Below are 15,600 nucleotides of genomic sequence, written 5' to 3'. Positions count from 1 at the left end.
GACTCCAGAGCTTGTGGAAGTGTGTCCTGCAAACACCTGTCTCAGCACAGTGTTTCTACAGCTGGATGATCACGCTGTATTTTACCAAAGTAAAAACCAGTCTAAACCAGACAGAAAACATCTTGCTGGAGTGGCAATCTCCCAGCCATTTAAGCAGGGGGGGTTGATTACCCTTAATACCTGCTAGGGGCAGGGTAGGCTGTTCCAATCCGCTACTGGCCCCAGCTCAGAGAACCAGCATCTTCCTGGATCCCAACTTTTTACCAATGCCAGTGTGAATGAATGCAAGTGTCCACGCTCACACAAGGCTTCAGGGTCACTGCTCTTCTAAGTAAATTTCTAACAACTCATTAACAAGGAAAATGTGTCTCTGAGTCGTAACTGTATCTTCTTCTTTTTGACGTGGCTTATTATTTGCATTTTCCTATTCCACTGCATAATCTGGAGGAAAAAAAAAAACCCACATCTATTTTAAAGTTATCCTTTGCAAATATAAACTCTCATGGGGTGGAAATAACAGTCACTGGGTTCTTGCTTTGCCTTCCTACTGACCTACCCATCGGGGCTCTTACTAACTAGCTCTTTGAATTTCCGTATGCCACAACAACCCGGACACTGGCTCCCTTGATCAGTAGTTGTAGTTGTTAGTGAAATGAATGATGTAATTTTATGATAAATCTTAGAAATGTTCCTGGTGGTTTTTCCATTCCCATTCAGTTCAGTCCCCATAAACAGAAAGAATTGCCATTACTCTGTCCCTGAGCTCCCAAGCAAAGCTACAGCTGGTACCACAACTGAGGTGACCTATGAAATTCTCTCCATCAGTATAAAAAACAAACCATGAAACTGCAGAAATCCATAAACAACTAAAGGCAAAGCATGACTACTGTCCAATCATTCTCTGACACTAACTAGAGAGGAAAACCAAACCAAATACATCTTTAATTAAAGAAAAAGCAAAGCACTGTACTGGAAGTACTGAAAAACAGGTATTTTTCTCTCTGCTGCTGAGTCTTTCTGAAGTTGTGGCAAGGCAAGCAATCCCTGCTTTAAATTTTGTAACTGAACAATGAGAAAAAATAAAGAGATTTACATCTCCTGAATAGCTGCTGTGAGGATGGATCACCTACTGTTGTAAAGCATTTGAAAAAGAGACCATACAGAATCGCCTTTTGAAGCAAATATTTTGAATGCAGCTTTTCATACATGAGCAAATGTGCCCCACCAGGATAATTACACTGAATTGTAACATATTCCGCTGTACAATGCAATCCGAAGCATGGTTGCTTTGTGTGTTACTCCTTCCTCCACTCGTGCATACATTTGGTGTTGTAAAGTCTAATTAAACAAGGAAATACCTCATATAAACAATAGTAAATACCATTACGGGTTGACAACAGAAGTGGCTGTAACTACACTCAAATGAGTTTCCATTGCAGTTTTGTAAAGGCCAAATTTCTCTGATGTGATTCCTCTCCATTAGATTATTCCCATCTTAAAAGTGGCCATTTCTAGAGTGGCTGTTGCTTTGTTCACGCTACATAACCCGGCCATGGCCAGTGAGTATCTCCTGAATTTTTATCCTTCCCTCAGACACCACTTAAATTCCACCTGACAACTGCTGGGTCTCCACTGCCACCTCCTGAACAGGAAGGAAAATGAACTGCTTTCGATGCTGCTTTTTCTTTTGGGTGTCTGCAGAGGTACTTTGAAAAGCACTTTGTTTGACACAGAGTGCAGTATGAAATCGCATTGCAATCTGTCTATACAGGCTGCTTTTTTATAACATCTGTCATAAAGCGCTTACTTCAAGAGTGAAATATCTTTATGTATATTTGATGTAAAAGCAGTACAACCTTTATATACAACTTTTCTGCAATAAGGTTCAAAATGAGAAACTAATTATGAACTTCTGATAGATTTGTTGCTCTTTCAACTGTCAGCCAAAAACCTCTGACTGAAATTAAGCAGTTTTGCTGGCTGCCCTTCACTGTATTTCCCTATGAACAATAGTTCTTTTCATCCCTTGTATTCCAGGCTGAAGATCCTTCTTTTTGACAGAAGAGACCTGAAATGCCCTAGAACCAAAATTTTTCTGCTTCTAGGTACAGTCAGTTCTGATGGCCTCCTCAGTGTTAGCTTGTTCTGTGCCATTAAATGGGCCTTCCCCAAATTGCTGCTGAGCTGGCCTGTCATCTATTTATATGGGAAGATAAAAATAGCAAAGCTAAGACCTAGTAAAACCCAGAAGAGGCAATGAGGCAAGGAAGGCAGATAACGTGATCCTGTCACATCCCATCTCCTCTGCCCTACCAGGGATAGCAGCCACTGGTTTGTTGCCTTTCAGCAAGAAACTTTCCATAAAATCCAGATATCTTTCCTAGACATTCCTCTTGGAGTAGGAAATCAGTGAGAAACTGTAATTACTGGTCCAGTTGGCCAGTGGCAGGTCAATGTATATTTTCTGTATGTTCGTGTGTGTACGTTCCCTCTCTGCCCTCTCAGGCAGGGGTTTTATCAATGAATGTTGGGAAAAATCCTAACATGCTGCAGATGTCATTACGAGTTTTATAAATAATACCCAATCATTTACACAGTAAATGAGAAACAGTAAACCTCTGCCACCAAAGCCATACTTGGCATTGACAGATTTGATATACGACAAGGACTATGAAGAACAAACTTTCTTAAAAACCACGTGGCAACAAACAGCTGTCAATGCTCCATACTTCAGTTTCTCTTCTTAAAAATAAACCAAGAGAAACAGGATTTTCACTCATGTAAACCACATTTAAATGCTTAAGTTTACTGGCAAGCGAATTTTAAATCCACAAAGCCAAACTTACATCTTCATTTTACTACTATTTGCTGCTAATACTTTGGGGACTGACATTAAAAAGACTTGGTCAATAAAAGGGACACTACACCTTAGATTTTCTGTTTTTTGCTTCAGTTGCAAAACTTTTCTGTATTAGACATAAAACTTGCTAAAATTATTCTGGGAGTCAGGGAGTTCAGGAACTTTTTATATCCACTACCCTTCAGAGAGCTGTCATCTTCCCCAGATAAGACTGCGAGTTAATAAACTGGCAGCTTGTGTTCCAGCCCCACATTTGCCTTGTTTTGGCTCTGCTTTTCTTTCAAACAATCTTTTTGGGGCATATTGAATTCTCTGAATGACTGCTAGAGTGGGCAGTATTTTTCCACTGCACAGCGCTGCATCAGTTTGGACCCGTGAGGTCTGGCTTTCCTCAGAGCAAGCAGGCCTAAGCAGGCCTTTCTGTCTGCTGGCTGCGCATGACTAAGCTCTACACAACATTCACATGGGCACGAGTTGGGAATTGCACGCAGCCTTCCTCAGGCTCTGGTCCTGCAGGGAGCCCCACTGTGACTGGTGTCTCCCAGGGTTGGAAACATCCATTTGCTTCCACCCAGCAACGCACGTAACTCTCTTTTCAGTCCCAGGGGAAGGAGCTGTTGTATCTGGCGGGCTTGGGAACACGATCAGGTTTACGAGGTGCGTGCTGCACAGCCTGTGAGCTGCACACAGGAAGGGCCACACCAGCACACCCCCTGCAGCCCACTCTTAAAGTTAGGCCTGACACTGGAGTCAACCCGGCCACCGAGGTGCTCAAACACAACGGTTGGTGGGTTCGTTATGAGGAGTTAACGGGCGGTGTCACTTCTGGACTGCCCCACCTGTTCGACAAGGCAACGCTCAGGACTAGGGGATTGCGGCCCTGCAGCTCGCTGGGAGCCTTTGGACGCGGGCTCGCTGCTTGAATCCCAGCGTGAATTCAGGCCCGCAACCCCGCACAGCCTCAGCTCCTTGGAGGTTCACCCCGCGAGCGGCGCGGGTAACGCCCAAGCTCCTCACAGAGCCGCCATGGCGGCTGCGGCGCCTCAGAGACCGGGCGGGGCTTCTCCTCCGGGGCTCCGCTCCTCCTACCACCTCCGCTAGGGGGCGGTCTTAGCCTCGCGCCTGCTCGTCACGCTGTGCGTCTGACGTCAGGCCGCACAGAAGCCGCGAGAGCGAGCGAGGGAGGAGGAAGCAGTTTCTCGGTGCTCGGTCGCGGCCGCCATTTTGTTTGTGTGCGCAGGGCGGACTCGGGGCTCGCTCGCCTTTCTTTATACCTGTAAGTGGTGGAGGCGGTCTTCTTTCTCGGGATATTCTTCTCTTTTTTCCTTTCTCCCTTCCGTAGTTTAAGGGGTGAAGCAGCGGGGAAGCGGAGCGGGGTGGTGAGGGGGGCTGCGCCCCTTGCCTGCGCGGCCTGGGGAGTTGGGCGGGCGTGAAGCCCTGCGTGAGGGGTTGGTTGAGGGGATATTAAGGCGGGAGAAGGGATCCTTAGTACGGATCCCCCTGGTCAGGGTCTCCTGTGGCGGAGAGGCCCTCTGCGGTGCGTGTGGGGGCTGGGGCGGGCAGAGCTGGGGCCTCGTGCGCAGGGGTTATTCGGGGGGGCGGGTGGCCGCGTAGCTCGGCTTCAGCCCGGCTGGCACGGAGGTGTCTGGCGCCTGCCCAGAGGGCATCAGAGGCGAGCCCTTCCTCACTCGGCTTCAGGGGCCTCGCGAGGGAAAACGGGCGTGGAAGGTGGGCTTCGTGGCCGTGGGTTGGAGTAGTCGGTGTTTTCTGTAAGGACTTGATCCTTCGTGTCCCTACCCGAGACGCTCAGATTGCCCCGGGGACTTTGGTCATCTGAAAGGAATAAGCCTTTGACCTCGGATCCGAAGAGCCTGCCAAGTGTTTGAGGAGAGACATTTAGAAATTGCTGTGTAGGCAGCTTATGGGGAGGACGTTTGTGACCTTCCTGAGACGCTTTATATAGGGATCTCATATAAAAAATATCCATGGCTCCTATTTTACCGGTTTCACAAAATTGTAGAGATTGGAAAGGACCTCCAGAGAGCATCGAGTCCAACCCCACCCCCACCAAAGTAGGTTCCCTAGAAAAACCTGGCAAAATGTGGGAGTGAGAACGGCCTGTGGTATGGATTAGCACCACATGCTGTATAGGAATGCATATGTTCGTGTCAGCTGTCAGTATTACATAAGTGAAGTGCTCTGGTGCATAAACGTAGAGGGAGTGCATAATAGTAAAAAATCTTAAAGCAGTTCTTGCTGTAAAATGGGTTGTGGCCACTTGGCACAGACCGTTTGTAACAATTTCTTCCTCATTTGCATTTATTTGGTTCCTTATGGGGCAGAACTTGTAACCTCCATCTTAATTTAAGTATTTCTGTGTGCATTTAACTGTAGCGAAGCAGCAGTTAATCTTCACCTACATTTTTTCTTCAGTGTCCGGTGTCAAATGTCCACCCTTTTGCCCCTATGCTTCCCTGCCCTCCCTCGCCACCCCCCAAGACACTTCAGTGGTGATTTTATTTAAATATTTGACCACTATGTAGAATTACTGCAGCCTGCCACATGGGAGAGGAAAAGGCAATCATAAATAAAACCTATTTACCTATAACTGAGTGTGTGTAACTCTTCACCTCAAAAGTAGAATAATAAACCTGTGTGTTTCATAACTTATGTGGGTTAAAAATAGAGGAAAATGGCTGTGGAGCTAGGTAAGAAGAGAAGAAATTCAGGCGTGTAAATGAAGCACTAATCAGTTTTAATTTTGTATTGATCCTTCAGGCATTTTTGTTTGCCATTTGATACATTAGTATTTTTATTTCTTGCTAATGTATCATAAGTAATTGACAGTTTTGCAAGATGTAGATCACGACTGATTCAGAGGATATACTTACTAATCACTTATTTTTAATAGTCTGTCACTCTGTTTGCAATTTTTGTATTTTAAAACCAGATTTTTGTAAAAAAAAAAGTGGTGCAGGTGTCTTGGGGTTTTTTTAACTACCATCTTGTCACATATGTTACAAAAGTAGCAGAAAACCCCATTTTCAGAAGAGACTTGGCATTTACATGCTCTAAAAGTTTCTTAACGCCTCCAGTTGGTGCAGAGACAGACAACATTGTTCTGTGTCAGTTAACACAATAATGTGTGTGTGTGTGCACTATCTTTGTTACTGAACTACTTTTCTTACTGCCACTGCTTACTATGGAAACTTTTTCTTGTCCTGTGTGAGAAGAGTGTGTATATATATATGTCTTTATACTTTAGTTTTATAGCTGTACCTTACTTTTTTTTTTTGTTTTTTCTTTCCAGTTGTGCATGTACCTGTTTGAACACAGAATTCCTGCATATAACATCCAGCAACAGGAGCTGGTGGGTTTTCTTTGGTGAATCAGAAGAAATTTAAAACACGCACAGACTTGCATGCTCACAGGGTTCAAAAATTAGGTCTTGGCTCATAGTACTGCAGTGTTATGTGTTAATACATCAGAGTTCACTGTGATTATTGCTAAAACTTTTAAAGTGTCTGTTTAACAGTGATTTGGAGGTAGGTTTGTGAGAGAAGTTTTCAGAATGTTTGACCATACTTGGCTTTCATGTAGTAACTTCTGTACAATACAGTATGAAGAGCAAAGTACAGGTTTTGTGAGAGAGGATGTTTCAAGATTAAGGTATCTTTAACAGAAGACTATAAGGAAATGATTCTGTTTTGTCACTTGAGTGTTTAAAATAGGCTTTAATGACATACTCGAAGCAATTAACTGAAGATGAGTTGGCCTATTTAATCTTGATTTGTGTTTCATAACAGCGTTACAGTGTTAGGATGAGAAAGCTGTCTGCTCTCCCAAAGCAAAATAATGCATGGGGGAAGCTGAGGAAGAGCAATTACTTGAGGAGATGGTTCTTTCTAGTTTGGTCATATTTCATCTAACTACAGTAGTTGACTCGTGTCTACCAGTATCAGTGCAATGCTGTTGTCTTTTATGTGGTTCTGTTGACTTCTTTTTTCAGTGGCAGATGCGGCATTCAAAACAGTCTCACTGTCCTGAATGGGACGACAGAAAGAGCTGGGATCAGAGAAAGCACAGCAGCAGCCGTAAACGCAGGAAGAGGTCCCACAGCAGTGGACAAGAAAGCAAGCACTATAAACCAAATCACATTTCAGAAAGGTACAAGGCTCTCAATTGAGTAGCACTAATGTTTTTTACCGCTTCTAAAATAAATATGTTTTCAGGATAACAGTTTCTGAGTCCCCAGAGTTGGCAATTCCAAATAATTGGCTCACTTAAGACAAGTGTATAGGTCACTGGTTTTATTAACACAGTAGCTGAACCATTAAGTTCAGAACCATGACATTCTTTTATTAAAGAAGTGAATGTTACAGTTTTTAATTGTTGACAGTCAAGTATTGGTATTGAATACATTCAGTGTTAAATATCAGGTAAAAATTATGTCTTCTCGTTTACTTAATGTGAACAAAAGGAAGAGAAGGTTTGTTTAACGATATAATACAATGGTAAGTATGAGGTTGTCATACTAATTTGGGGTGGTTTGCTTTTTCTCCCACGCTGCTTTCACTGGAAGGATGTGTTTGTTTTTTATCTTGAGAAGATTCCATGGAATTCTTTAAGAGCACATACTCATGTTTATAGAATGCTGGAAGGGGTAGGTGTACAGCGATACAGGGGCTCTTTGCCTCAGTAGCTTAGAGGATTTTTTTCTGCGCAGAAGTTTCTTGATCCAGATACTCTGAGGTTTTTAATGTTTAATGCAGAGCACTAAGAACAATGTTACTTCTCTCAGTCTCCAGGTTTTATTTTTTAATGCTTTGAGCTTTGAAAGCATAAAAGGAGATTATTGCTGTATTGAGAGTGTTTTATCCTATGACTTTATGGATTGTAATTGAGTTGCGCAGTATATTTTAGGAGGCATTTCTCCTTTTTGAGTCTTGAGTTTCTTATCTACTGTGCAAACTGTGGATGGATTATATATTGTTCATGTGGATGGCTGCCATGTATTTGAGACTGACAATGTTATTAGAGTCCTAATAAAGTAATACCAAAAGCTCCACTATTTTTGGGGAGGTTGGTGTAAAGACAAATACTATGTAACTAACTCAGTTCAAGTCACTTATCTTGTTGGAACCTCAAGTTTTGAAGTGGAGAACATTCACTTAAAATATATTTTCAGTCATTATTTGGACGATAGAGCCATAAATGAAAGAGACCATCATGACCGGAGATATGTTGAGGAATACAGAAATGACTTCTGTGAAGTGTATGACCACAGGCATTATCACAGAGACTATGAAAAGAGTCACCACCATCACTATAGCAAATCCTCTGGTCGGAGCAGGAAAAGTAGTCATAAAAGGAAGCATAAGAGACATCATTGCTCCAGTCACCAATCACATTCGGTATGAGTAATTTTTAACTTTATTATTAATGAATTAGAGGTAATAGACTTCTTAAGTGAGTGCTAGAACTTCCAATTCCTGTTCACAGTACTTTAAGAAATGTTATATTATTAAAAAGGATTTGTAGTTGAGTCTAAGCATATGAGTATGTTCTTAGTTGAGACTTCTGGTTCAGGCTGTTGGGTGGGGGTGGCTTTGTCATCAGTACTAGTTATACGCTGGGAATGCAGGTGGCCAGTAGTAAAGATCACTGGGATTAATCTGGAAAATGTTATCTTGACCTTGAAAACAGGTAACTATCGTGTTTCAAAGTACAGTTAACACATTCTAGTTTTACAGAATAGCGAACTATGTTTTTTCAGGTAGACTGAGATGCTATCCATCCTGTTAATAACAGTAATTGAAGTGACATGCTTTTTTAATGTAAGCTTAATTGGAAATACAAAGCGTGCATGCCTGGTAAAAATTGATATGAACAAGTTCTACAGTTCCACGCCTGATTCCAGAAAACTTTGATAAGCCATGTGCCTGGCTAATGGCAGCTAATGCCTTCTTGAAGATGGCGTAAGTTTGCTGCTTGCCACCTTTGAAGGCATGCTTTCAGAATTGGCATGATGCCCACTGATACATCTTTAGCTTCAGGTGTTTTATGTTATGTTTCTGCAGTAGAAACAGCCAGTTGTGTTAGATTATACAATGCAAGGGCTTCAGAGTAATTTTTCTTCTCCCTAAACATGAGGGAAGTAAAATTGCTTGGTATGTGTTTTATATTTAGATTAGATTACATGAAGTGTATGCTTTAAAAATAGAAACATTTCACCTGACTGTAAGCTTAGATACGTAAATAAATACTGTGTTTTGCTATTTGCTAGCAAAGTATTAGAAATAGTGATGTTGCTTTCTTAATCTGTCTTCAGTTAAGCCACTGTTTGAGAAACAAAATTGTGTTGTTTTTTCTGTTGCTTTATCACTTTAAGTATTTATCTGAAAATCTGTTCCTTGCCATGTTTTTCTTCTGTAACATAAACTGTGCCCTGTGAATTTCTGGGGACTGAATTTGAAATTGCTCCTGCCAACTGTTCGTGGCCTGGTGTGTAACTGAATGCCTGAATATCTCCCCGCTGAATGAATTGCGTATTCTGCCCTGAATTCACTCTGATATATTGATTGGCTGGACGATCTTGGTGCCGTTTCCAGAAGAGTCACCGAAGGAAAAGATCCAGGAGTGTAGAGGATGATGAGGAGGGTCACCTGATCTGTGAAAGTGGAGACGTTCTAAGAGCAAGATGTATAGAACATTTTTCAACACTTTTTAAAAACTTTTCAGCAAAAAATCTGTTTAGAATAGTAATGTCAGAGGAGGGGGGCTAAAGAAATCTTCATTGCTCTTTTTGTTCTGTTTTTTTTGTGCTTTTTTGTTCTTTTGCATATCTTCTTTTCTGTAGAATTTAAATACTGTGTTCAAAAGTTCCAATTAGTAAATGAACTTGAATCTTGAGATTAGAACAAGGGATAGTTTTTTAGCTAACTGTTTTCATGACACCTGTCCAATAAAATAATGCATTCAGATGCTGAGATTTAAAGTAATTATGCTTTTGTAATGACACATTTTTAAATCTACATTAATAATATGCATTTGTCTTTAAGTAATTATAGAATTCTAATTCATGTTTGTTCTTTTTAGATGAAATTGTTGCGACTTTAGGAGAAGGAGCTTTTGGAAAAGTAGTGGAGTGCATAGATCACGATATGTAAGTGTCAGTTATTTTTTTATAAATGGATCAAACGACAGAAGACACTAATCTCAGAAATTAAAGCTCAGGGATGCTTCTTTAAAAGAAAGTTTTAATTCAAATAAATTGTAGTGTATTTAAGAAAAAAATTACACTGTTTCTGAGAGCTGCCCACCTTGTAAGCCTGTTTCTACTTGAAGATTTTTAAGAATATTCAGGTGATATAATTCAGTCCCTGATTGTTTTTAAGGTTCAGTCATCTCATACAACATCAGAAATTTTTGTTTTGGGTGTGTAAAGAGAATGAAATTGATTTTGGGAGACAGAAGGTCAGAAGTGCAGTGAGATGCTGACAAAGTACTTTTTTTTGGTTTGGTTTGGTTTATTTTTGTGAAAGCAGCTGTTAGGAATTGGTTGAGAGAAAAATTTCTTTCCTCAGTCTCCACAATAAGAATTACCTTTTGAATTTAAGTCTGTTCAGGAGCTGGAGATTGTGTTGCAAGGGGAGACTGCATTCTTGTGTCATTAGAATGTAAATACATAGAAAATTCAACTTCGTTGGTGAATGTGATGGAATGAACTATGTATATCCGTTCTATTCAAGTAGTAGCCTTCCAGTTTGAATGTTAGACTGAGGGCAGGTCAGTTTTCACTGGTACAAAATCAGGATTCTCCTGATCCATCCCGTAGGAGTGCTGGAAAACAGACAAGTTGTACAAGTTGCAGGAAAAAAGTTACATTCTTTTCAGTACTTTCCTCAAATGAAAACTTTGCTGATTTATTTTTAATCATCTTGCAGGTTTATTCTTGATGCTTATTCTATTTATAGATTCATTATTTGTTATATGATGAGATAAGACAGGGAAGTAGTTACTTTAGCATCTACTATCGAGTATTTGACAAAGGAATGATGAATACTGTATTTCTTCGTAGAAACAGTTCTAGTTAAGTTCAGTGTGCTTTTGCCAAATTCCCCTAATCCATCTTGTAATTCTTTATGAGCTTTAATGTTCCTGGGTTTCTTCTAATGAAAGCTTTGGGATTGTAGGTATTAACAGTAATGGATTCAGTTAGTGATGTTCTACTTTCTTTTAAAGGAGAGGAATGCATGTAGCAGTTAAAATTGTGAAAAATGTTGGTAGATACCGGGAAGCAGCCCGTTCAGAAATACAGGTGCTGGAACACTTAAACACAATGGATCCAAGCAGCACTTTGTAAGTATAAAATCCAAATAGTCAGCATACTAAGGATCTGCAGAAGAAAATTATTCAATACATTGATTTTTCCTTTGTTTATTTCTTAAGCCGCTGTGTCCAGATGCTGGAATGGTTTGATCATCATGGCCATGTTTGCATTGTTTTTGAGCTACTGGGACTTAGTACATATGACTTCATTAAGGAAAACAGCTTTTTGCCATTTCATATTAATGACATTAGAAACATGGCTTATCAAATTTGCCAGTCTATAAACTGTAAGTAAATCTCCGTAGTCTTACCAAATACGGGGTTTTTTGAGCGTTGTGGGGTTTTTGTTGTGTGGTTGTTGTGTTTTGTTTTTCCCATTAGGAAATGAATGTATTTATTATGGAATCCTGTTCTTTTTCTTTCCTTGTAGTTTTGCACCATAATAAACTCACTCATACAGATTTAAAGCCTGAAAATATCTTGTTCGTGGAGTCTGATTACATAGTGAAGTACAATGCCAAAATGGTAAGTTTGTTCTTTGTTTCTCCCAACTAAAACCAGGCCACTTCTACCTGTCTTCATTGGAGCTTTTCTTAAAAAATGTATTTGTGGAATAGGCGAAGTTAGTTATTTCTTCTGATTCGTAGGACTTTTTCTCGTTCTCCTTGAGATGTAATAACTTTCTGCTATGTAATTTTTTTCTGATTCAATCTAAACGTTTTTAAATGTTTTTTTATCAATTGCTAGTTAAGTTATTTCCACTTTAATGAAGTTCTGTCATTCATAGTTGGCATTGGGTTAATGGCCTCGAGTTTAGCCAGGTTGTTGCATTCATATTTCTTGGTCTATTTGAACCTCTTTAAAGCATCCTTGTGTTTTGAGAGGAATGTCAGACCTTGGTTTCTGTTTCATTACCCTGTAGTGCCTTTCAGTTTTGCAGTCCTTGGATTAATAGCAAAGATGAATTTCCTGTTTGTCATCCACATGTGATCATCACGCAGTGTTATTACTGGCGTGGGTTCTGAATAGGCCTGTTCTTGACCAGTGTCTTCCTTTTTAAATCTAAGAAAACACTGAATCATGACGTTAGTGTTGTCTAGTGCTGGCAGAAGTACAGGTTTGTTGCTGCTCCTTTTTTTTCAAAGTGTAAAAACTTGGAGACAGAAAAGCAGTAGGGGCTTCAGGGCCTCTAGTTTATACATAAGGCTTGATTTAATTTTTAGAGCTAAAATTGTACAGATGAGTATATGCACCAACGGATAGAAAAAGCAAGACAGATGTAACAACTAAGTGAAGTTAACTTGATGGTTAACAAGAGGAGAAGAGTTCTTTTAACTGTGGGAATGGTCCTGACTCAGCTGTTTGAGCATTCAGGTCAAATCACTCTACTACCAGCTCTTCTTCCTTGGAGCTTCAGCTGTATAGGTATTAATGTATTTGGAAGGAGTGTTTTGTTAAATAGGTTTAGTTTGTAACATTTTATGTTAACTGGTATTTTGAAGGTAAATTAAGATCATGTGGTGAGTACCTTTTGCCTGTGCAGCGTTTAAACAATACTCATACACAGTGTTCTGGTTTTCCTGCAGAAGCGAGATGAACGCACTTTAAAGAACACAGACATCAAAGTCGTTGATTTTGGAAGTGCAACTTTCGATGATGAGCACCACAGCACATTAGTGTCTACAAGACATTATAGAGCTCCTGAAGTTATTCTAGGTCAGTAGACACACTTAAACCTTCTGACAGTTAATTACAGTTCGTTCACATGCTCTTTACTTCACCGGAGCAGTTGCTCAGGGTTGTAATAATGCAGCCAACTATCACAGATGGTGATGTTAGAATTCATGAGAGTAAACAATAAATACTCTAAAATATTTTAGAAATATTCTAAAAACAAGTCCAGACATGTTCCTCTCCCACCAAGATAAGGAGAAAATTGGCATCAGTTAATGCATAGAAACTGGGCAAATGCTTTGTGGGTTATAAGTTTTGAGAAATACTAAAAAGTAAAACTTTGCTTGTTTTGCAGCACTGGGATGGTCACAGCCTTGTGATGTTTGGAGTATTGGTTGTATCCTTATTGAGTATTACCTAGGATTTACAGTGTTTCAGGTATGAATCTAAAGTTAAATTGAACATTTTTGTTACAGACTGCTGATTTTGATCTTCGAATGACATGTACTTAACTATTACTATAAAGGCATAACCTTGCAGGCTTTTAAAGTATTTACATAGATGAGATTGTAAAGATGACATGGGTATATGAAAATGTGATGTCTGGGTTATCTCCTTCAGACTGTTAAGTGTGTTCATTGCTTTTTCTACACAGACACATGATAGTAAAGAACACCTGGCAATGATGGAAAGAATACTAGGACCTCTGCCAGCTCACATGATCAAGAAATCCAGGTGAGTTCATCATAAGAGTAAGATGCCTTAGTATTTTCCTATTACAAGAGAAATTTTAAAATCTGCATTGTTAGCTGGAGCTTCTCACAATCAGGAAAGAGGCTTCCAGGCTTCTTGTTACTTACTAGTCTATTGCATGAAATGGTGTCACATTTAAGTGAATGGAGTAGTTGACAATACTCTTCTTCCCTGGTTTTAGTCTGATTGGCCAGCAACCAGAATGCCAGGCTCTTAGAGGGTAACAGAGTATGAATGTCCTTAAGTCTTTAAAGCTAAGTTTGGGATGATCACCAGAACATTATTAGATTATCCTTTTTTTTTCTATAAACTCTTGAGTCTAAAGAACCTGCTGTCACCAGAATACTTCAAGTGAGAGGAGAGATGCCAAATGAGAGCTGTCTTGCTAATACAGCTGCTGGCCTCTTCCTCTGTCTTTGACAGCCCTCGAACGCACACTCTGTGATCTTTCTGTCTGGCTCAAAGATAATTGAGAAATTCAGAGCATGTGAAATCTGATGGTCTCTTTCTGAAATAAGTTGTTCTCTTGCCAGCTAATGCAGATAATCCTGTAACTAATGTTACAGTAGAATTGAAATAATTCTAGGTTGGGTAATGTATTTAGTTCATTACATCCAGGTGATTCATAATGCGTTTTGAAAAATCAGGACAAAAGCTGAGCTGCAGTTGGTATAGATTCAGGTAGCATTTAGGAAAACCCCAAAGTAGTACTTAAATGAAGTTTTAATGTGATGCTGAGGTGTGGAGTCTCATGTATTTGCAGTACATTTTTGAAGATATTTGGGAATATCTGATTCTGTTAAACAGTTACCATCCACTTAACTCTGCAGATTTTATAACAAATGTTCTTTAAATGTTGATAGATGGACAAGCTGTCTTTTATTTGTTATGAGCAGATGAGACCAGGTTCTTCTCTTGCAACACCTTAAAGCATATATTTCTTTAAATATCAGTAATGGAAAATAAGTTTTCTGTGGCTTCTTTCTTGACTGGAATGTTGAAGGACCTGTTTGCTAAATATCGTGACAGTTGTAATATAAAAGCAGCAGGTCTCTGTGAGTATTAGCTAGAAGAGATATTAGCTGCCAGATGGAGAGGGGTTTTCTGGTACTCTTGTATGGTGCTTCAGAGCTGCTTAGAAAAGCATCTCCCCACTTCATGCACTGACCCTATCTGACAATTAATTTTCTTTGTAATGCAGAAAGCATTATTTCCACCATGACCAGTTGGACTGGGATGAGCACAGTTCTGCAGGACGGTACGTTAGGAGACGCTGCAAGCCTTTAAAGGTAGGTAACAATACTGGTTATTTGGTTAGATGGGCAGTTGGGAGACATCTCTCTAAAACACTTTCTTCTTTTTCTTTCAGGAATTTATGCATTGCCAAGACACAGATCATCAGAGTCTGTTTGACCTTGTTCGCAGGATGCTGGAATATGATCCAGCCAAAAGAATTACTCTTGATGAAGCCTTGCAGCATCCTTTTTTTGAACCATTAAATAAATAAATTCAAAGATCTTTTATGCTTCTCCAAGGAGATTTCCTAGACTGTGTCAGTCAGCAGAGGTTGCATGAAACTTTTCTAAACCTTAAATTATTTTGTACAGTTAAGTCTGTATATATTTACATATGTTTTGTATAACTGTTACGTATACCTTGTTGAACAGTTGTAGTCCTCTGGGTATCAAAGTGAAAAATAAAAGTAATTTTCATTTTTGAAAATGGTTTTCTCCTTGAAGCCTTAACATCCCCTTCTGCAGCTGGGGCTGCTTAAGCATCTGACTTGAGGAGTACGTGGGCTAGCTTAACAAGCTTTGAACACCTTAACAGTGTTCAGCTGTCCTTGTACTAGACCGGGCAAAGATTTGAAGGGCAAAGGCAGCCTAGTCAGTCTAGGATATTTTGTGATAGAGCACTGAAACGTGACTGAAAGCTGTAGATCCTAAGTAGGTACCTCTTTTGTAGATCACCTCTTTTCTGGA

The 15,600-nt window shown here is 40.0% G+C and overlaps 1 protein-coding gene across 1 annotated transcript; it reads left to right on the top strand.

Annotated features, from left to right (window-relative positions):
• Positions 1–4,043: 4,043 nt before the first annotated feature.
• On the top strand, positions 4,044–15,340 carry CLK4 (CDC like kinase 4). Its single transcript, XM_084268921.1, has 14 exons — positions 4,044–4,136; positions 6,171–6,230; positions 6,870–7,027; positions 8,049–8,274; positions 9,472–9,562; positions 9,959–10,025; positions 11,105–11,221; positions 11,312–11,478; positions 11,622–11,716; positions 12,778–12,907; positions 13,221–13,303; positions 13,521–13,600; positions 14,820–14,907; positions 14,988–15,340. Exons 2-14 carry the CDS (start codon positions 6,177–6,179, stop codon positions 15,123–15,125), a joined length of 1,494 nt encoding a protein of 497 aa, XP_084125047.1. The 5' UTR covers positions 4,044–4,136; positions 6,171–6,176; the 3' UTR covers positions 15,126–15,340.
• Positions 15,341–15,600: the final 260 nt, after the last annotated feature.

This window comes from Gallinula chloropus (assembly GCF_964237585.1).
Source record: "Gallinula chloropus genome assembly, chromosome: 10".
In the NCBI taxonomy this organism is placed as follows: domain Eukaryota; kingdom Metazoa; phylum Chordata; class Aves; order Gruiformes; family Rallidae; genus Gallinula; species Gallinula chloropus.
The sequence above is the reverse complement of the archived record's forward strand: the minus strand, read 5'-3'. Positions and strand labels throughout refer to the sequence as shown.